General features: G+C 38.9%; 2 protein-coding genes across 6 annotated transcripts in view; both read right to left on the reverse strand.

Annotated features, from left to right (window-relative positions):
- Positions 1-2204, reverse strand: part of LOC110838821 (uncharacterized) — a 46890-nt gene extending 44686 nt beyond the window's left edge. For all 3 annotated transcript variants that reach the window (XR_002546245.2, XM_022082432.2, XM_022082429.2), the window contains exon 1: positions 579-2204. The gene's annotated coding sequence lies outside the window, so the exon portion shown is untranslated. The remainder of the gene's footprint in view (positions 1-578) is intronic.
- A 147-nt stretch (positions 2205-2351) lies between these two features.
- Positions 2352-24209, reverse strand: Arf6 (ADP-ribosylation factor 6). Of its 3 annotated transcripts, none has more exons than XM_022082438.2 (5): positions 24120-24209; positions 8950-9056; positions 7854-7957; positions 7196-7394; positions 2352-6652 (listed from the first exon to the last, which is right to left on the reverse strand). In XM_022082438.2, exons 2-5 carry the CDS (start codon positions 9029-9031, stop codon positions 6510-6512), a joined length of 528 nt encoding a protein of 175 aa, XP_021938130.1. In that variant the 5' UTR covers positions 9032-9056; positions 24120-24209; the 3' UTR covers positions 2352-6509. The 3 variants fall into 3 exon arrangements, with proteins under 3 accessions (XP_021938130.1, XP_021938131.1, XP_021938129.1); XM_022082439.2 differs by lacking the exon at positions 24120-24209 and adding an exon at positions 23379-23575; XM_022082437.2 differs by lacking the exon at positions 24120-24209 and adding an exon at positions 10252-10574.
- Position 24210: the final 1 nt, after the last annotated feature.

A 24210-nucleotide genomic window follows, 5' to 3' on the forward strand; every position in this document is an offset into this window, starting at 1 on the left:
ATATAGAATTTAAAGTAATTAAGACATTAGATTCACTAACTAATTACCGACGTAAATAAATGCTTATTAACTCGTACTAAACACTGCTTGGTGATATTTCATAACCCTAATGACTTAGGCGGCAAGCATCTCTTAAAGGTCGGTAAATTTAACCAGATAAGGCGCAACATACAATCCAACCTTAAACCATGTTTTAATACGTCGCTTAGGAAATGTTTCTTTGCGTCATTCCATAACCCCATTAAAGTCAATCTGTGTACACGATCCTATCCAAGTTAAAATAGTTACAAAGAATGTTAAAAATATTCGGAACACCTGTTGCTTTTCACCCATGGCGGGTCTGGTTACAAACTGCTTTCTCGTACAAAATGATCATAATGCGACACTGTCAACAAAAATATTGTTACGTTTACATGTTTATTCACCTTTCATAAACCGTGATACCGAGTTGCTGAACTCTCGCAATACACCTGCCTAAACTGCATGCAGCGTCAGATGGTGTACGAAAATTCTTCCTTGCTAACTGTTCTTATACACAGACACACACACACATAGTATACTACTTGAATTGGACTCACCTACTGCAGATACCACGGATATTTGAAGGTTAATCCCATATAAAACATGTTACAGAATACACAAACTAATTTATCATTTGCTAATTGTACTATTTTTATTTAAAGCAGCTCACTTGACAGGCGTTCTTACACTGAACACAAACGCAACACACATAACCACAACGCTTGACAGCAGGATTCTGAATGACAAGGCCTCTGGCCCGTAGCTCCATAGAGAAAAGAACGGTAAACAGGTGAACTTCATGGCCACGGCGGAAATTTCAACATGGCTTACTGCAAGCAGGTCGGACATAGAGAATGCAGAAGATGAACGCCATTTTAATGCACGAACAACAATCTTTAACAGTCCTACTTAACCTATTATTTTATTAAGCTCCAGCATATTGTGAAAGAGTATTTTCTTTCTTAACACAATATCCAATGAAAAAAGCCCTGTGATTAAAAACGGTAACTTGTACAACAGCAGTCAAGTTCCACTTGCCATTATTAAAATTGTTAAAATCTTCCAGGCAAAGAACAAGTAAAAAAACAAAGTATCCAAATTCTCATTTTAAAAAATTATCACTAATCTACATATCCCATCTGCAAAAAATGAGTTGACTGTATCCTTAAATTTTCAATACTGTAGTATAACATGTCACAGTATCCTTGCATAATCCGACTTGTCAATATGCAAGGTTTCAAAGAATTATCTGAGCTTCAGTCTTACAACCACCTAACTCAATGGAGCAGCATGCCTCCTGAAAAACCTTCACCATTAGGGCAATGATCAAGGCAGTAAGCCCCTCTGATATGTCAGTACCAAACCTTCTATAGATTGCAATATCCCAGAAGGCAGCCACCTTCATATTCAACACTTGAGAACTTCAAATCTCAACCAATGTTTTTTTAAATTCCTCCACGGAAAAGACAAGGGCAAGACCTTAAAATTGGCAAAAAAAATTCCATATCCCTCATAAACCACCATTAGGTTTCTGCAACATTAAGGCTAGGAACAAAAGCTGAATTAAGTGCATTTTTAAGCAATTGGATCAGGAGGGCAAAAGCACGAACTGCATATGTGCACCAAGCGGAATATTTCAACTTGAGAGACAGGAAGGAGAGAATTACATTAAAAGGAGATTTGTAACTTTACTCATTAAATTTTATTAGGGTAATCAAATCAAGAAGTGAGATGGCTTGATATGTAGCATCCATCAGAAAAATGAGAAATGCATACAAAATTTTAAGACAATAAGATTTGGGCAGTGTTTGCTAAACTAAGTCAACTCAACCCAATTCATTTCTTATTATTATTATTTTTTTTATTTTTACCTATCAAAACGCACAGAACAGAATCTTTATTTAGAAGCTGATAACTGTTCAGCTAGTTAATAAATTACCTGCTTCCTACGAAACCAAAAGGTTCATTATCATGTTCACAACAGGCGACAACTGGACACTATTGATCACCACAACCATCCAATCCACATATTTACAGCCTATTGCTTTAAGATTCATTGTAATACTATTCCCCATCTTGGCACTGAATAACCATAGCCGTTGAATGTCCAACAAAATACTGAAACACAAATACCGTAAAACAGAACATTGTAATACCAACACTGCAACAACATACTGTAATACTGATATGTCATTACCAAACATACCAAATTTCATTTGTACGCATTCTGGTCCGTCAAAGTAAAGAGTTCCGTCACTGAAAGTGCAAAACAAAAGCTGGAAAAAAGAGGGAAATCGTGTTGTTGATAATATCGGTATCAATTCCCTCACTTCACTTCATCAACCAACTGGTCCACATTTTTATTATTTTAAATGTAATAATAATAGTAATAATAAATCACCACTTTGAACAGTTCAAAACATTGTCTTATTCATACTTCCATCATCCACTCTTATTTTTTTTAAATAAAATGAACAATATTGTGCAAGATACATGCCAACAACATAGCCAAGCCATTTCTGATACAATCAATTCATCAGTCAACCAAATGTCATTTTATGCTGCTAATATAAACACTGACCAACAAGTAATAACATGTTTCTCACTGGGGTGACAGTCGTTAAACAAGGCCGAATACATTTGCAAATGGCAGTTTCAGAGTTCACAGTTCCAGGGGTGCAAAAATCGTATATTCATTTACTTTAAACATACAGACACACCCTAATAAAAGCTGCAAGGTTCGCCATTTGCTTCACACAGCATTATTTACAGACCCTCCACATACGACCTTTTAACATGACATGCAGTCCAGCCACAAAAAAGGGGAAAATTAAGGCAAATATACCCTACATAGACGGCTGTCTTCTGGGTTGTAGAAGTTTGCCATTTCTGAGGTCCTTCCTGCTTCCACCATCGAGGCGACGAACAAATACGTGGGCAGCAAAAAAACTCCAAAACAATGGTAGACTTCTACCAGACTATATGGACCCTCAACCAAGAAGACAGCCATCTTTGTACTCACTATCATGAAAACTTCAAATCCTACACCCTTCATAATACAGGATATGAACAGATATTTCTTTTCTGTAGAGCTATACCTCCGCTCCTCCACTCGTCCGCATGGCATGGTTAAACACGAGGACTTTACTGTTACCATTTCACCTTGATTTTGGCGACTGTAAACCAGAACTAATTTTCACATATTTTTAGCAGGTTTCAAGCTTCTGGATTTCATCTGCTTTTATCACTGTGCCAGACTTGATAGCATGCAGATAATTTATTTCTTGATAAATGTCACAGATTAGTGGCTGACATGTTAGGTACCACAAAAAAAAAACCCATCATTTCAACAGAAAATTGAGAAAGGAAATTTAATGAAAGAAAGTTTCATAATTTTTTAGTGCTATGGGGAGCTGGTTTGTCTACACACGCGAGAACATTTCACAATATCATGATGATAAGTTTCTCAATTTATTAAACTCCACTAGGCCCGTTGTAACAAAAAGTACGATATTTTGCTCTAAGCACCATCCGCTTTAATGTTCAACACCCTGACAATTCACACAGTGTATCGTGCAATTGCCGATATTCCCCCGACAAAATTTTGAAGAAGTTAGTGGAGCTTAAATAAGAAATTAAACTGTTAAGGAAAACAGATGATGCCATGCAGTTAATACAAAAGCAGGAAACTTGGTTTCTGGCTGAAAGACCAGTGTTCAATTCATGGCAGGGGCCAGAAAATTTTCCTTGTCCACACCAGTTCTGGGACCCTCCTACCACCTGGCACTAGGGGCTTTTTTCCCCCAAGGAGCAGAGCAGCCAGAACATGAAGCTGACCACTCAGCTCTATCTATGACAAGGCTAAGAATGTATGGAGTTATATACCCACTGCCCCATACATCTTCATGGTGTGGTGCTTAGTTAAGCACAAACCTTAAGAATTTCTTGTCAAATGCGGTTATAAAAAGGTCATTTTGTAACCTACGAATACAAAGTCATAGGGGTAGGCGAGTTATTTGTTGTTTACACAAAACAATTTTTTGTACGTAAATAGCTTCATTATTATTCCAAGTTATCTTGGGCTCTACTTACATGATCTTTATTGTTTGGTACACCTAAATTTTTTTACTTCACTGTCAACAGAACTGCGTGGATCCCAGCCTATAACATCTACTTCTGACATAAAAGGATCACTTTTGGACTCGTGAACAAAAATGTCTTATACTTCATTATCATAAATATTACAGCTGCTTTTGTATTCCACAATAAAACAATAGTAAGCGTGGAACACCTGCAAAAAACCACGAAGTTAGGTATAATATGGAACACCACGATAAAGACAAAAAAGTAAAATAGAAATCCATACTTGTAGTACCTGTCAGTGAACTAGTGACCACTGATTCCACCTGCCAAGAAGCAGCGTAATTTTAAATCAGAGTTAATTTGGAGTAACAAGAGATGTGGTTATATACAGCGACTTTTTTTTTGATTACATGAGCATTACATAAAATATTTACAGAATTATTATAAAATACCGAAATTTTAAAATAGTTATTAACTTTGGTAAATAATTTAATGTTATATATGAAAAATTTAAAGCATAGCAGTTCAAAAAAAAAACTGTCCTGTTCTTCCAAATACTGGTATCTTCAGACAGGAAACGAAAATCACAATTGCTGGCCACCAGTGGCAACCATATAAATTTCAGCTGGTACCCAGGGGGTCGGCTTTTGGAGATGCGGACGCAGTTTCATTAACTGAGATTCGCTCACTACCACATGCTACTGATCAGATCAGTGGTGTCGGAATTTTCTTTCAGCTCATCAAAGTGGCCACCATTTTGAACTTTCTGAATGCAGGAATATCTTACAATTTGGGGCGGGGGGGGGGGGGGGGGGGATAATAATATTTATCTGGCTACCAGACTTTCAAGACACGCTGTCAGGTAATGTGTCAGCGAGATTCACAACTTCTCAGTTGCTTTTGCATTATTACATCATCATCGCACAAACCGTGGGCACGTACCACTGTTTTCACTCCGGTATTTAACTGAACATAAATCATGTTAAATGTGAATACACAATAAAAGTAAAGAATATCTACATTTTAATGCACGGTGAATCAACAACAGTCCAACAGTGTTAAAATATATAATTACTGCAAGAAATACTAAACATTCACAAGAAGACATGAGGCTTTCAGCAGCAGCAGCAGCAAAAGTTGGCTTCCACCTACATAACTATGCAATAAGATCAACTCAAGATTTCTACATGTTAAGGAACTACTCCCACCTGCTTCAAATTGTAGCGTGCCATTTAAGATCATATTTTATTTGAATGAATACTGTGCATTTGCCCAACATAATTTCATCTCAAAATGTAAACAGGAGTCAATTCCTTTAGTGCCCAATTAGTTTGCAACCGACTACCGCAAAGTACAACATATTCAGCCACTTCTTAACCAGAACTGGCCATAGATTCATCATTAATTTCATACGCAGTTTCCAAAGTTTGTTACAATTTTTGCACCCCTGTTCTCTGATATCTTATTTCAATAAAGCAGATCACATTATATTAAACATTACAACGAAATGGAGAGAGGAATGATAAAATGTTTAAATATAAATATTCTCAAAAGGGTGTGTGACGGTTTCAAAGTGTGTGTGAGATCCTCTAATTAAAATTAATAATACGGAGTCATGTACACACATTCCGAAACAACTAGGTTAGTCTGTGTTTCAATCTGCACTACAATATTAACATACTGGGTAACAAAAACAAAGGCTGGCCACAGCTGAAATTAACAAACACATCACATAAAAAAATATTGTTAAGGTTGAACAAAAACAAATTATACCAATTACTTATGTGGGTCAAGGATATGAGGTTAGTCAGCTAACAGTTTTTGCCTATAAACAGAAAGTAAGTCTGAGATTTTATTGCAAGCATTTGTACGCATAAGACCAAAAATTAAAAAAAAGGGGGGGGGGGGGGGGGGAAAGAAAAGCATCGTTAAATTACACTACAACAGCCGCGTTAACTTCTTATTCCATGAGCACAATATGTACTGCTCACTGTCTATGGAATCTACCTGCCACGTGGTGGAAATCAAAAGAAAATTAACTACCCTTCTTGCCTATACTTACGAAAATCTTTGTTCACAATTTTCACTGTATATTCAATTTTCAAATCTTTTGATTCTTGTTTGGCTCTTTCACAATTCCCTTCTATAACTTTATTACTACAAATCTGTACGAACTTTAAAAATAATTTTACAACAGACATAACAGAGCGGTGAGCATCGCTGTCCACCGGGAAATACGGAGGTCCCAACATATTCCCAATCCCATAAGGAATTTGTAATCCTGTTGGGTCCAACCACACTGTCACTTCACTTCACAGGCTTGCCACCAGACTGCATTGCATCACAACATACGCGTCTCTTGCAATTTCATGTGTATCGCGGGTGGCAAGCCACTGCTGGAAGGTTCATAACTTGTGATTGGACGTGAGCCAGGTCAGTCCCTCATATAGGCCATCGCCCGTTGTTGCACACGAAGGCTGGACATGCCAATTGCGGTCACGTATCCGTGTGAGCCCCAACTTCTCCTGGATCTCATGAGGCTTCATTGCTACCAACAGAACAATAAATCTGAGTCACAGATCCTGTATATGTCTTCAAGACTGCTACAAGTATTTATACAACCAACATGGGAGAGAAGCGGTGATGTCATCAACTGCAAAATTACATCTCGTATGACAACAGCGAAAATCATCTTTGATCTTAATAAAAAAAGTATACACATACTTACACTGAAAAGCTTCTGCTTTACAAAGCTACAAACAGTGAACATCTTGACATCCATGGAGTTGATCAAAACATCGGGAAAAAAATCACGTGGAATTTCAGATTCTCGCAATAGCAAGTAAGAAGTTGAAATTGTAGTCTCGTAGAAGTTGACCAACGTTTCAGAGGTGCTTACTGCCTCCATCATCGTCACCCTGATTGAGGCAGAAAGCGCCTCAGAAACATAAGTCAACTTCTACGGGACCATACAGCGCAACAACCCGCAAGACAGTCATCTTCATATTTTGCAGGCCCGAGAGTTTGAAATCTCGCCTAAAACATACGAACTCTCTCAAAGTTCATGGTCAAGTTCACACACTTCACTCACCATCAGGCAAGTCCTGCTTGTTGGCAAAAATGAGTATGATGGCGTCCCTCATCTCCCGGTCGTTGATTATCCTGTGAAGTTCTTGCCTTGCCTCATCAATACGATCCCTGTCTGCACAGTCCACAACAAAGATGAGGCCCTGCGTACCTGTATAATAGTGTCGCCACAGAGGCCGGATCTTGTCTTGTCCTCCTACATCCTGCAATAAAATCACATCATTAATTTTGTCACGTTAAAGTAAATTTTTTCTAAACAACTATAAACCTTATATTTATAGAATTTGGTACACATTTAGTTAAGGGCTTTCTGTATCTACTGAATCTTTCTCACAGCAATATACATGCAAACCAATTTTTTTATAATTATTTTCTAGAAGACTAATTCAACAAACTTGACAGAAAAATATTTAATAAATTCATGGCTACATCAGAGATGTAAAACAAGTCAGTTACTTCACAAACAGTATATTTATTGGTACAAATTTCAGAGTTCTGAGAAAAATGTCAACTGTAAACTTCTCAAGAAGGACTCTCCCTCATTGAGTTTGAGTTACGCTACAGACAATAACCCGTACCACAACATAATTCTCTAGCTACAAGGGACTTGCGACTTCTAAATGACATACCGTAGTAAAATAATAAAAATGTGTCATACTTACCCAAACATTAAATTTAACATTCTTATATGTAACTGTTTCTACATTAAACCCTACGGTTGGTATCGTTGTTACAGATTGACCTAATTTCAGTTTGTACAAAATTGCTGAGTAGTCTGTTAAGGGAAACAATACTCCAATGATAAAACATGTTTATTACTTTTTGTACTTTACTGGACTTGAAGCCATTTTATTTACATGTCAATGCATCGTCAAGCTGCAGATGGAGGAAAATGCCCTCAGATATAGGCAGTACTTGTAAACACATTGTGATTTTATTAAAGAAGCAATTAGGATATACTTGCCATTTTGATGTTCTTAAGAGCATTTGTTACAATAAAACACTAACCCCTACCTTCTTTGTTCGTAACTCTTACCTAATAGGTTTTCAACTGCAAGAATCATCCTTTTATGCGTGAGAAGCGCAAAAGTGTACGTGTCATAGTTCAGTTTTATCACATGTGGGAAATTCTGAGCAGAGTAAAATCTCCATCTCAGCTCTATGGAGCACAGCCCTTGACGAACTAATGGTGCGCTCAACTAGTCATGAAATTAACCACCTTCTATGAAACCTGAAGGCTCATTACCACATACACAAGAGTAGCCCCACTCTGAAGGACAATCCACTTTAATGTCAAAAAATTTCTCAAGCAGCAGGGTTTGATGTCAACAATTCAGATGTAGGATTCTGTACTATTTTCTACATCAATCTATATAATTTCCTTATTATCTTTGTTTGTTACTTATCTATTTATTAATGATTCATCAACTTCACAGCATTAAAAGTCACAATCATTATGAATAATGATCAGGCAAGTGTGTGACGAGAAATTCATGCGGACTTCTTTAAAACGTATTATCAGAACATCTGCGTTGGGAAACTGAAGAAAACAATGAAAATCATAATCAAAAACCTCCAAATTTGAAAAGAGGTCGGCAGAAGGAGGAAACAATAAAGAAAAACACCACCACCTCAAAGAAGGATATTCATTCACTGTACACAATCCTCTGCTATTAACTCTCGGCAGAGCAACAGAAGAAACTACCGTCTCTGTGACTGCAAGTAACATCATCAAACTGACAAAATTGTAAAGGATACTTGTTTTCCCTGCGGCATCCAGCCCCAACATGAGTATCCTCATCTCCTTATTACCGAAAATCTTCGACAGCAGCTTGCCCATCTCGACCCGGTCAACTGTGCAGGCCCTGCAACAAAGAAATCAAAACATTACCAATCAACTGCAAAGGTTAACAACACCAAGTGAAACAGACGTGTCGTGAACCGGAAATGCCCGAAACAGAACTGGTTACTCACAACACAAGTACGAACAGGCGCCATAACACCAACTCACTGTCACCACGGTTACAGACCAAAATACAGCTACAGTGTTATGCCATTATTCACATTTTGTTAACCTTAACTGTGTACGCAGTTTTCATTCTCACGCATAAAATAATGATTCTTACAGTTGAAGGTAATGAATCTTTGGGTTCCCAAAAAGGTGCAGAATTTCTAGACTAGGGAGCAACCATTAGCTTGTCAAGAAGGACTCTGATCCATGGAGTTAATTAACATTTGGCAAGAAGTAAAAATTATGAAGCTACTCATTATTTTCTCCATCCACCCATCAATTCATCCCTCTTACATCTAAATCTTCTCCTCAACACCCTGTTCTCAAACACACTCAATTAAGTTCTTCCCTTATGGCAAGAGACCAACACAACCTTCCTTAGCATACTGAAACCATCACCAGCTTAATCTAATCCATGCAGGGTAAAATCCAACTGATGGATGTTATTACGTTATTTGCCGTGAGGCAGAAACAGTTAATGGCCATGATCAAGTAATGGGAGAAAAGGGGAATTGCTAATGAGTCACAAATCTACGCGCCACTCTAATTACATTAAACACTGTGGTCTTGTCTCGCTGATTCCAGATTCGCTTTGGGCGGTAAATGACAGGGCTGAAAAGGTGGTATACATGTACGCCAATCAGAACTCAAATTAACATCCAAATGACAACCAAAAATGCCACGAATACTGTGTACCAATTCCCTTTGCAATGTTCAGATAATCTTCTTGATACATTTCATTTATATCACCTAATTGTAGCGTGACTAAAAATGGAAAATCAAGCTTCATAAATTAAAGGCATGGAGACATTTGGAGATAAAGGAGGTATAGCTCTTACTCATTCTTAGATCTCAGCATTAGTCAGTAATTTTCTTTAACAAAATCAGTCATTAGCAAAATACCCAACACTGTTTTAACTTAATTATAATCTTTCAATACCAGGTTTAACGTCTGTCGCCATGATTCACACACATCCCTTCAAATGCCCGTCAGTAAGAGCGGTCATATTTCTTCATTAAGCTGAACAGCTGTTTGCCACGATACTTACTGTAAAGTACTGATGCCACTAAGAAGACATGTTTTCTTACATCGGATATGTATTTTATATTACACAGGGCAAAATATTTTTACAAAAAATATGATGGACCAAACAAAACACATTGGCATGCCGTGTAACATCTCCATCTAGAGTGTTACCGCTACACTACTCTGTTTGGCAGTGAGTCTAACGCAACTGAAGGAAATGGTGGGCCTACGTCGGAGCAGACAGTAGACAATTTAGAAACAAATGCCCTAACATATACTCTACATACGTAACGACTAAAACTGAGACTCTTGGCAATTAGTCCAAATGCTACACAATTAGTCATTACAGTTGCAAAATACAGTCACATTCAAAACTGATGTCACATACAGTCTGCAACACAACGAACCTCCTCACTGGTAATGATCGTCGCACGGCTGAGCAGGCAGAAGGTGAGAGGCTTATCTCCCATTAATGAGTATCACAAATACAGTCATCCCCATAAAGTATAACACCCAAACCACCAGAAGCCGTGTTTCAAAATTTAAAAACAGGGGCTTAAACGTAAGTAAGATATCAACAAGGCTATTTAAATAATTCAAAAAAACAGCAGACACATGGAAACTTGCATTCTGGAGATAACCATTTCAATCTTGGACAAGTTATCAGCTGTTTTGGTGGCTTCAATATCTCACAGCGTTTAGATTAAATTGTATATCAGAACGACGAATTTCATTTCAAGCTTCCTGTATAGATATTTGGCAGATGCTTCCTGCATCGTTATGTGAAGATAATTGTGTTCTTGCAATGCAAAGATCCCACATCCAAAGCTTGCATCGAACAATTAAATACAATTCGGAAAACCTGTGCAATACAAGGGGCCATGGATTGAATTCAGAAGCGTCAATGGAGAGAGAGAGAAGTCCAAACTTACTGAATGACTGTACGTTTAATCTGAAAAAAAAAGCGATTACACGATTTATCTTATCTGTCACATATTCGATCTTCCAGCAAAACTACCAAGACTCAAATTCAAACCAATGACTGATGTTGAGATTTCTAACTTGAATTTTTATCTTAAAAATAATGAGATGAAAGTACTTCTTAGCCGTAACATTTCTACTGAGTTGTGTTCGGAAGTCAAATAAATGATTTACACGTTTCAAAATGTCCACGGTAAACGCCCCCATTATCGCAAAAAATGTCCTTATTGACAGTAAATTTTCAGGTGCACACGGCAAATCAGATAGCGTGGTTCCTTATCTGGATGGGGGGGGTTTATATCATGGATTTAACTAATTAAAAATCGTTAATTTAAAAGATCCGAGGTTTGCACAAGCAGAAAAGATTAATGTTGAGTATAAATATACATGTGCAGTAGAGTTAGTGAAAATTATTCATCTACCTTAAAAAATGTGTGAAAATAAAAATGTTTGATTTTGTTTATGAATGCTTGCAATTTACAATATTCCTTCGGGGTAGATCAAACAAAAAAGTGGAACATACAAATATTTAACAGTAAATTTTCTTTTAAATAAATGACAAGTATTTTCTAAATTTATTACTCACTCACTTTAAACAAGAACCAAACTTTTTATTAATCAGAAAAATAATGTCAGCAACAAATAACTATCAATGCCAATGTGGTATATAATACAGCAAAGATTTCATTCAGAAAATGTCTGTACTCTAAAGCAGTGGTATTCATCCTGGGGTACGCGAAGACATCTTAGGGGGTACGTGAAATTTAAAAAAAAATATATATTATTTTATGATAAACACTGAATAATCAGTAATGTAATTAATTTAATTTATTTTAGATGTAGATTATATACTACGTATAACTTGAATTATACACCAACAACTTTGGGGGGTACAAAGTTGAAGAGAAATTATATGTGGGGGTACGCGAAGACATCTTAGGGGGCACGTGAAATTTAAAATAATATATATTATTTTATGATAAACACTGAATAATCAGTAATGTAATTTATTTAATTTATTTTACATGTAGATTATATACTACGTATAACTTGAATTATACACCAACAACTTTGGGGGGTACAAAGTTGAAGAGAAATTATATCTGGGGGTACGCGAAGACATCTTAGGGGTTACGTGAAATTTTAAAAAAATATATATTATTTTATGATAAACACTGAATAATCAGTAATGTAATTTATTTAATTTATTTCAGATGTAGATTATATACTATGTATAACTTGAATTATACACCAACAACTTTGGGGGGTACAAAGTTGAAGAGAAATTATATCTGGGGGTACGCGAACAAAAAAAGGTTGAATACCACTGCTCCAAAGCCTTCTGTTGGACACACCAAACACCCTACAATAACAGACTATGTTAACCGATGAAGTAAACAACTCAACCCATTTCGTAACACTCAACTTACACGAAAATTTCACAGCAACTCAACTGATTGATAAGTTCCTAACCTTCATAGGATCCAAACCTTAAGCCGCCATGTTCAAAAGAGCTCATCAGAAAGCAGTTCAATCAACACCTTCACATCCTGTTTCTCAAAGACCCAATTTATTACGCCATCATTAGATCTCTAGAGTCGTCTTATACATCTCTTTGCACCGAAATAGAATCTGCATCTTTATTCGATCACGCGTGAAACACATCTCATCCATTTCATACTCTTCGACTCAATAACCTCCCTAATATCTGGTACACGGTACAAATTATGAAGCTTCCAATTAAATAAATCTCTCATTCCTCCTGCTATCTATCCGATGATCAAATATCTTCCAAGAAAACTTTGTTCTCTCTTGTGAAGTTCAAATGTCCCTAGAAGACCCTCCTCTGACTGAAACTTAAGACACGGCTTCTGGCTGTAAGAGGGCGGGGTAAAAGCTTCTGCGAAAGTCAACTGTGAGGGTCGCGTACTGACGTTACCCCCGACGTCATAACGAGAGACAGAATGGGTTCAATAACACTAGATTTCTCCATCACATCCCAAAGAGCTCCACGTGCCTTGCGATAAGAGACGGGCAACCACACTTAACCATTCAACTCACGAATCAACACCGGACGGTCAGGCACTCCTGTTTCATGTTCCGGGGGGTCCCGCATCACCGTCAGCGTTTTCTAAGTTGTTCCTACCTTCTGGCTTCACGAACAAAATGTGACGTGTATCTCCCGTCTCCGATAAGCGTGCTACATTCCCCCTATCATCTCACCCTCAAAGAAATATCCCGTGAAAAGTGTTACTCGATTTTCAGTTTCGTCTAACCCTTCGAGGTTCAGCACCTTCAATCAATCAAGATTACCTCTTTCATTTTAATACCAGGCCGGATGATCCAGAGTCCTGATAAATTTAAAGCGCAAAGCGGAAATCTCTAACGAGCCCTTTTCCCGGAAATAGTAGTACCACGAACATCGCCGCTTGCATTCTCTCTCGATGAACGAACAAGCGAGCTACCAGACGCATTTTATACGAAAATACGTGGAATCCCCGACAATTAATTTAACCACGAAAAACACCGCCAATATTCAACATCGATTACGATTAAACTTTGGCATAATTTCTTATTTATGCTTCAGAATGGTCGTCCCGTAGCGGTCTCTGCGTGGGAACACGACGACGAAACTCGCGTAGTCCACAAATGAGCAGAAGTGACTTTCATAGTTGCCTCCCACCCCAACTGTGGCAGAATCTTGAGAAAGCGAGAATGTCTTGACATGTTCTTCGTGAAATTTCGTCGGACGTCCTTCGACATCCCTCCCAATTCGTGTGTCTTCAAACCTAACCGACAACGTCCCTGAATAAACCACAAACAAACACGAACAGTCCTTTAATGGATTTTAATTATAAACTCCAAATACGACACGTCTATTACAAGTTTCATTTAGTGCAGTGCACTTAAGGTCCACACCAGGGCTGGAAACATTATTTTTAGTACATCTTGCAGCTTTAATACGAGAGTACACAGCGAACGCCACCAAAAGTGTTCTCCGAATCTGCCTTAGACTCGAACGACTTACACAGATGAGTAATCAAAACTCACATTTTAATGCCACCCCGAGGTTGCGTGTTGATGTTCAACATCAACACAATAACAATCCCACATATATACATCATAGAAATTCGTCATAACACAAACATCCTGTAGATTTAAGAGAACAGTTTTTTTTTGCGCGTCATGACCTCACGGATAACGGGCGTAGCGTTTAGGAAGAACCAACTACAGTTCTATCCGAAAACACGACCACAGCAAGGTCGCCCAAGAGGCAAATGTCGTCATTCTACGTTTGGCTGTTTCTATTGGGTACACAAAGCAAGAACCACGCGCGGTCTAATCAGGGACGCTCTGAGCGCCATGCTCACGAGGTCCAGACGTGTCCCAGTCGGGAGGTCCACTGTTCAAACCTGTAAATTGGATTCGTCTTTTTTTGGAAAACTCATGATAAAAGCCCGTTCCTTCATACCGCACTCATATCTGCCTTTCCTTTCCTTTCCTGGTCTAGCGGTTAGAACGCTGGCCTTGTAATCCTGGGGTCTCGGCTTCGATTCCCGGCGGTGCCCGAATTTATAACGTGTGTTGGGCAAGGCCGTGGTCTAGGCAACACGGAGTTTTTATCCGTGGCATCCCAACAATTACTCCATTCACACACAGAAGAAGGCAATGGCAAACCACTTCTGGATCATCTGCCAAGAACGTATATGAACAGGTCCCAGTCCGAGAAAAGGATGCAAGGATCCTGTTCATATGGACCTGTCGTCAGACAGAACACTAAATAATAATAATTATAACCCCCCCCCATTTCTCCACCTTTTACCACCCCTTTCAATTCAGAAAACTTAAAAAAAAAATATCAAACTGGGTTTTCATGTTTGCAGATTCCTCCGATCCGAGGATTGTACAAAGAAAAACACGTAATATAACTACAAAAATGATTTAAAGGCCCACTGGCAGGAAATAATCAAACTAATAAAATTTATAAACAATTAGGGGATGATAAAAATTACATTAAGGGAAACAAAACACGAGAGAGAAAGACAGAAAAATACACGACCGTCACCTTCCGCCTCTATTACGAGTAGTGCCAGCATCATCGGTAGAGTTCGCCGTGGTACGACGGCGTAAAACTTGGGGTAACCGCTCGTGCCTCTGCATTCGAGAGCGCCCAAATGATGTCGTCACCCCAACTCCGAGCCTTCTAATTCTAGCAGAAGTGACCTTGACCTAAATCCGCACGACATTTCAGCTCGCTGCAATCACACCGTTACACAACAGAAACATGGAGCACATTATAGTCTCGGATGACGGGACGAAGGACGTGGAAGGCCGTGGCAGGAGACACTGAAGAAAACCATGACAATAGCTGGTCTCTGAACCTGGGCCTCCTGAAAACGAAGAAATGCTAACCACTACCTACGTTCGGTACTAAGTGAATTACAAATCCATGTTGAACTTCACAGGGAAGGATTTCAGTCCACTTAACTGACCCCTTGAAGATTAAGAACGTTTAAATAATTCTTAAAGCTTCGATTCGTACCTCAAAGAGAACACGTCTCGATGACAACGATCACTTGGTTAACGCCGTTAATTCTGAGAACCATACGAAACCCAGACAAACGCAGTGTGGGCAAAATTCTAAAGCAGATGGTACATACAGTTACCACTGACCTTTAAAAGAGTTAAAATGAGCAGACGCTGGAAAGAATCTCGTATCTGCGGTAAAAAGAGATGCGATCATGAAGATGATAATTCTACAAGTGTACACATTTTACGTAAAAAATTATATATGAAATTTCTCAGCTGTATCAAACGTTCGCAATAGCAAAAATACAAAGTACGACCTGATCATGACACATTGATGACGAAACGTGTTGCCATATTAGCAGATATCAAAACCCAACTAATAACCAAGATCTAACTTTTTGTGTGTACGGTAATATTACAAATAAATCCACTGTACTACACAACGCCTGTATTTCGCCGTGCTTTGCCCGTTAAATAACGGTGCTCTTCAATGTCCGCCATTTGAAAAACGTCGACAAATACAGGTCTTGAGGCTGCTTGGGGTCAAACTCACCATCTCTCAACCATTCAACACAAAGGCGAATTTTGTGTCGGGGGGGGGGGGGGGGGGGGGAAAGCTGCATCCGGATGCAAATCGTCCGGATAAAAAATGTAATGACGACATTTCCTGTGAAGCCAGACGCTATGTCCACGTGGGATACCGTGACGTCACTAAAGTGATTCTCTCTCTCTCTCTCCAAGGACATGATGAGATGGCACGCATCCTTATCTGCCTAATCCCAATAAACAAGGCTCAGAGGAGACATTCAATAAAACTATTCATCAAAGACTAATTTAACGACGTGGTTTGGCCTCTGAGTCACAGAATTTCAACAAAAGAAAGAATTTCAAAATGTCCTCTCTGTACTTTCTGTAGGACGACACTAAAGTGGAGTACAAGATGGATGAGGCAGGCAGAACACACGACACACGTGCGAGAGTAAATTCCCAAACCCACGATTTTAGCCGCAAAAACCTGAAAAAAAAATTACAGCACTTGGAGTAAAGACGGAATACGTGGGTACCATCATCCTCTGTACTTATTAAGCACGTATTGGGTGGAGGTAAAACTCCACTCATTCCTGACCTGGTCAGCTACACACACACACACGCTGTCTGCTTTAAGCTGTGCACTATTTCAGCAGGAAAATAGTAATATTTAAATGGATGTTAAGTACCGTGTGACAATTTTGACTGGATTCAACCGGCTCATGACGGGGTCCAGTAGTGGATTCTTGTGGACGACAAAATGAACCTCTGGGCTCTTAATACTAGCCGCTGAGATAACCTGAAATCTCAACTGTTTTATTATTGGTTTTTTATATTTTTTATTTATTTAGTGTTCTGTCTGACGACAGGTCCATATGAACAGGATCCTTCCATCCTTTTCTCGGACTGGGACCTGTTCATATACGTTCTTGGCAAATGATCCAGAAGTGGTTTGCCATTGCCTTCTTCTGTGTGTGAATGGAGTAATTGAAACCGGGGAAGCCCCCGGAAGAAAACTCCGTGTTGCCTAGACCACGGCCTTGCCCAACACAAGTTATAAATTCGGGCACCGCCGGGAATCGAACCCGAGACCCCAGGATTACAAGGCCAGCGTCCTAACCGCTGGACCACCGTGGCTATATTATTGGTTTACGTAACACTAACTTCTGAAACTGTCCACGATTATCAACCACAGTATTATGATATGTAAACAGTGAAAGAAATTCCCGTGGTCTATTTTAAGGCAATGCTAAATACAACGATTTTTCGGAGTATAAAGTTCCGTTCAAATCCATTCGGTACTTTCCGTATCCATTTTATTACCTTCGTATGAGGTACACATACAAATGTTAAGTCATACACGGATTATCGCATTTCTCCTAGTGTAAGCATTAATTCCGCTGACTGAAAAATAAACAAAAACGCTCTTCGACGACGTCACACGTAAACAAGCCGACACTTCGCCTTCATGACGCCTGGCTGGCACTCCTTGGACATAGGCCTTTTGCCAAACGCAACTTTTCCCAAACCGAGCCAACATTTCACTTGCACAACGCTACTTCTACAGACACGTAAGTGCTTCAAAAATTACGCCAGGGTCCCCTTGGCCAAACGAGAGCCTGCGTAATCAGACAACAGTTAAGGGTTCGACTCCCGGCACTGTGTCCTGGGACCGGCTCTGGGGTACATCCGACGGATATACTCGGTTTATTTCCGAGGGCCTTCGAAATATTACATATTTCGCTACCGTGATAACATGAAATCTCAACATTTCATGAATTTAACCGATGTTGTACTATAAATAACCACATTTAAGCACCAGCAGGCGTATTTTTAGACTCTATCCGTTCTTTGTGGAAAAAAAAATTGCCACGTGATGACGGCGAGGGGTCGGGGGTCATCGGGGAAAATCAGATCCGCCCATTTAAATGTCACACAAACGAACTACTTCATGGAGACACGACTGGAGCGCCTCCTGTGACGACAATCTTGAAGGGGGGGGGGTCCATAATTGACAGATCGATCGCCTTACGTCAAGTCTCGCCTGTCTATAGCCCGAAATTAAACCTTAAATTTCCCCACCCCCAAGACGCGGAGGAGAGCCGATTGCACCAGCCGGACCATCTCCTCTCATCCATCACGCGAGCATGTGTCAAGATTCCGCAAAAATTTTACGAAACTCGTATGTAACATACGAACTTCATCACATACTTTCCATCGTATCAGACACGTTTCTTCTCTCTCGTCACGGGCAGACAGACAGACAGACAGACTCGCATTTATCTGCCAATTGCATACGTCACACTCAGATAATGCGAATCAAGATTTTACCTTCCTACACACACACACAAAATCTTCCACGTAAATTCTACAAAGAACAGTCTACGTCGAGAATCAAACTCCAAAATAAAAATTTCTGAACACCCCACAAAATAAATCTATACGAGTTACTCGATTAGGACAGCTGACCTCGTTCCCCTTCAGTCTGCTTGTCGAAAGGCGCGCCGCCTCTTGCAAACCAAGACAATCGTGACAGAAGGAAACCTCCTGTCAGCATAAAAGACCGTGTAACATAATCAGAGAGTTGAACGGTCGGATTTTACGTGGCACTAGAACAAACAAATGAGCTCTCCGGCAGAATTATCGACAGCAAATGCTTAATATGACTAATGCATCACGCGCATTTCCCCTAAAGATCAGCGGATTCCATTCAGTCCGTACCGCGAAGAAAACACCACACTTCACCATTACAAAGATCAACTGGTTAACCCCTGAAGCCGAAGCTCGTCTAAATAATATTTAAGATTCAGTCCGTACCGCGAAGAAAACACAGCGCCTCACCATTACGAATATCAACTGGTTAACGCTGATTAAGAAAATAATCGCTGATTACTATAAAAACCACACGAAACACAGATATAAAATGAAGTGTTTTATCGATTCTTAAAGAACACGGTGCATATGGTTATCACAGGGCTTGGAAGTGTTATCGAACATTACTTGGAGCATAATCCCTGTTCACTCTTCCACAAAATCTCCGACGTAACTACGAACACAGAAATATCGCCATGAAACAGTCTACCTTAACAATCTAAAAGTCGTTTGGCTCGTCAATAAATTCTCAAATTTTTAACCCCAAGGTTCATTACTATACTCACACTACGCCACATCAATCCAGTTAACATTCTCACACTATTTCTATATGATCAATTTTAATATTATCCTCTCATCTACGATTGCCCTCCCTTCAGGCTTTCCGACCAAAGCTTCGTGTGCATTTCTCATCCCTTCAATGAGCAAAATATGCCACGCCCACCTTATTCTACTTGGTTCGATTATTTTAATATCTACAGTACATATTATGGAGCTCGTCATTAAGTAAATATCTCCAGTCTCCCACCATTTCCTCCCTCTTAGGTCAAAAATCCCCCTCAACTCCCTTACGGTAAAATGAAGTGCCACGCCCACACAAAACAACAGGTAAACTTATAATTTTACGAATCAAGGCTTATAAATCCATGAAAAGGAGTCAAACTTCTGAAGTCTATACGAATAATTACGTGCTGAGCTTTAAAAGGTCAAGGAATTGCAAATGAATACAAAGATTCGCCGCGATCGTGCAGCAACTTCTCTTACTCGAGTGCATTGCGTGCAGTCTATACAAACTTCTGCAGGTAGTTCATTAAATCGAGATTCGAGCAGACCCCTTCATCGCACGCAGATTTGTGAACTATCGGCGACAACCAATGGGAAGTGAGGATGACTGTCAAGTGAACTGGGTCGGATTAAAGAGGAGGCGACAATGGCTGGTCTTTCTCAGTTAACTCTTCTTGGTACGGCAGTCACATGTAACCTGACCTGCCCGAAATCTTAGCCAGTCCTCAGAACGATTTGAAAACGGACGTATAATAATGTCCAACAAATGTAAACTACACAACGCGGTAACAACAATAAAGAATAATAAAAATCTTCCGCTTCAATATTTAAAACTTTCTATATAAGAAAAACATTATCGTTTCTTACCGTAAACCCCCCCCCCCTCCCGAATTTATGAGAAGATTTTTGATCGAATCGTAATTATATAACAAACGATCAAGCCACATACACGTACAATTTTCAACATATATATACTGCCTGAACGCTTTAAAGTCAGTGGTATATACCATCAGCTTTAACACTCATAACTCTATATTCTGTTCAGAGCCCTTCGTGTGTTTCGTACGATTCTCATAACACACCGCGGGTATAACCCCCCCCCCCAAAAAAAAAAACAGCATTTACCACCTGATCTTTGCGATAAGCACTAAATTCTTAAAAGTTATTTAGACCAGATTTGAGGTTGGCCCAGAAAAAGGGAGGTCAGAGCTGCAGGGTGGCTGCCCCTAACACTGACGAGCGTACAGCAACGCGAGCAGTACACAGTCACATCCTGTGTCAGTGTCCTGGACGTTTTCCGACGGACTGCTGACTTCAGCGATTTCTGAGTGGCGTTCAGCGCTTATTATATTTCAAAACGAGACTGATCCGAGATTTTTTTTTCCTGCAATGGCGTGGATAATCGCACTGAACAATAGGACAAATGCCTCAACAGGCAAGGCGATGATGTTGAAATACAGAACACGTCCTTTCATTACACTGTACAATCATAACGGTTCGATTAAAAGACTTTTCACAAAATAAAAATGGTTACCTCTTCTGACACTTCGTAGACAAAGTCTGTACAATGTCGGAAGGCCTGGAGGAAGGAGACAGTTCAGAAGATCTAGGCGTAGGTGTGAGGATAATATTAAAATGTATCGTAGGGAAATATGGTTTAGAGGCTTTGACTGGATTATCTTACTCAGGCTAGGGCTCTTGTTAACACGGTAATGAACCTTTGGGTTTCATAAAGTCAAGTAATTTATTTTGCAGCTGAGTAACTATTTTCTTCTTAAGGAAAAGTCCGCTGATTCCGTTCTGAATTGTATGTTCAAACGCCCACTTCCCGATGAGAGTGGGCGTTGTCTCTTTATTTTATTTAGTTAAATATACAGGGGAATAAACGTAGTATTAGCTTTGGGCAGCAAAATGTATGTTACGATCGGATGCTCACGAAGTTCAGATAAAAGATCTGTAGTAAAAACGTTTCTGTCGTACCATTCGATGTCGCCGGTGCGGTCTACATAATGTAACACGTGCTTGAACGCAGCGATGTAACTACACGTAACTCGGTGGCGACAGCCAGTGCCCGCGGTATTTCGTAAATCTTTGTGGCACCACTATAAATACAATCCCGTCAGAAACAAGCAACGCCTTCATTTCCGTCCGGCCGACAATTTCCTATCAACACCACATCTTCCCAGTCAAATTTACATCAAGAAACGGCTGTTCACAGAAGAACGGGCCGCATACTTATTATTTAACAACGCTTTTGTGGGCTATACAGCGTCAAATGACACGATGGTTTATGAATAATGAACATGATAAAATTTAAGGTACTGTCCTGCCATCTGCCTGGAGGAGCCTTGGGAAACAAAAATCGCCATATAGACGGTATACACCAAGATTTGAACACGGGTCCTCCCACATAGTGCTAACCTCTACATTGCAATATATCATTATATTGTCGTCAGGAATATGCACAGCAAAATTCTCATTGGTTTCCCTTCTTGTCATCATCTTCCAACAGACTTGCAGACTACCTGATTTTCTTCAGAAAAAATTTGAAAAACATTTTGTTAGCATGCAGTCCCACACTTGTATCTACTCTGTCTTGATTTAAAAAAAGTAGGCCTGACAACAACGTGATAGGTACACTAATTTATAACACAGCTTATCTTAAGCAAACAAATGAGCCACAAAATACAGGACGATATAAAATTCAGGTTACAGCATAGCCAAACTTATAAGCACTGAAACCAGAGAACACGTATGTTTTGTCATACTACCTTTCACAAAAATGCATTAATATAAATAGCGAAATAATTTAAAAACTTTATGATTTGAATGACTTAGAATATCAAACAGCATATTTAAAAACCACGTCTATGGAGAACACATAAATCAAAATTCATAAAACTTCTCACACTACCCAAATTAAAACTGTGTAAGACAATAGCAAAACCTGTTTCTCTACACATATCAGAAATAAGTACTTGTAATTAAAGATGAGTTAAGATACCAGATAATAAAGAAGACAGAATTTCAGATTGCAGAAATAGTGATAACATGTTGAAAGGATCGAGAAAAAAATCGCATTTACAGATTTTGAGTCATAACCCACAAGGAAAACAAAAATGCCACAGTGACACATTAAATATGATAGGAGCACAGTCAAGTCACAACTTACATGTTCTGCTCCAGGAACCTTGAACGTAATGACAGTTGCGCATAACAAATATCTGCACCTCATGATGTCACAAGAATCCCTTCTGTGCAATTCTTAACGCTTACAGAGGCCATGAGCAAAAACACGTAAATATAGATTGAATCTCACAAGTGAAATGTATGGTATCATGGGAATTTCGTTTATAGATCAACAAGCACCTTTATATTTCTGTCACGCTGCAAAGCTCAACATATTTTGTCACTTTGTACCACTTGCTGCATAAAAGAATGCCATCATAATATTACATCAAATTATATAGCTTAAAATTATAGAATTATTAATAAAGATGCTGTGGCCTAATTAAAAGTTCTATCCTGCCATTTATCTGCAGAGACTACAAAAAACCATGAAAAATCTCTGTCAGGTCTGTGAGCCAAGATTTGAACCTAAGACCTCATATTTGCAGATTGTTAAGAACAACATTTTGGAGGAAAACAGTGGTAATTTCTTGCTCCAAAATGTTCATAACCATCTACAAGATCATAATCCAAATATTCCACAACTTTACAACCTCAAATCAAAAAGGTTCCTGACCACTAACACAATATATAATTCAATCTGTAACATGGACATTAGTGATTATAACATGGCTCTCTTTCTCAAACCCTGCATAAAAATAAAAAAAAACTGATATTTGAACCATGTCAAGAGCTGTTCCTAAATTAATTTTAGTGATATAAAATTATATTACTTGTAAGATGACATTTTTCCAAAGACAACTTGAAATATACATGAGAACATACCTATTCGTTGAAAACAAGTCAAATCCATATTCGAAGAATCCACAAATCTACAATCCAATCAACTGACACATGTTCAAAGATAACAAATGTGACATCAAATGACTCTTCAGGTTATGTATGTCCTTTGTTATTATATTTGTAAAAGCAGGCACTTCTTATGACTCAATACGATCAAATCATATTATCTTAGAGACCAATAAATATTCAAAACTTCTTCCAATCCTCAAACACACGAATGACAACTTCAGCACTGACAACTCCAATGATATCGATGTTTTTAAACATCGATTATCACACATTTGCTCAGTTGTAAATTGAGCATTCTGAATAATCATCCGTGACTTTTGCAATGCATCTATGAGAACCTACATTTAAAGTTTGCATGCACGAACTTTCACAAATACTTGAGCAGCACCCACCTGGTCCTAACACTTTTAATCGCCCAGTAAACTTTGTGATTGGCGTCCGCGGATCACATTCATGGTTCACGTCGGTAGCAAAATATTACGAGTATGTATATAATAAATTAAAACGTCCCACCCTTGCATTATACTCGGAATATTCCAAGATACCGCTATTAGTCATTCACACATTCCCGATCATGGCGGTCACCTAACGGAAAATGAATCAATGGGAATAAGCACACGATACACTTTTCTCAGAAAACTTGTACAAATATAACAACGTTTCATGCAACGTACAGCAAGCATATTAATTACAAGGTAAAATATAAATTCTTACCTTTAAACATCTAAGGAATTCAAGAAAATTACATCCTAAACGCCCTCACACTACACACCATTCCTGCCATTCCTGCTGAATACATACCTGC

Source organism: Zootermopsis nevadensis, unplaced genomic scaffold (genome assembly GCF_977971745.1).
Source record: "Zootermopsis nevadensis isolate Lab colony 2312 unplaced genomic scaffold, Znev_1.0 Znev_ptg000004l, whole genome shotgun sequence".
Taxonomy (NCBI): Eukaryota; Metazoa; Arthropoda; class Insecta; order Blattodea; family Termopsidae; genus Zootermopsis; species Zootermopsis nevadensis.

Coding starts and splice junctions, on each gene's coding strand:
- Arf6 (XM_022082438.2), bottom strand. CDS start 9,031: ATGGGCAAGCTGCTGTCGAAGATTTTCGGTAATAAGGAGATGAGGATA. Junction 7,958..8,949: donor GGATGCCGCAGGGAAAACAA/GTATCCTTTACA, acceptor CAGACTACTCAG/CAATTTTGTACAAACTGAAA. Junction 6,653..7,195: donor CAAGCAGGACTTGCCTGATG/GTGAGTGAAGTG, acceptor TTCTGTTGGTAG/CAATGAAGCCTCATGAGATC.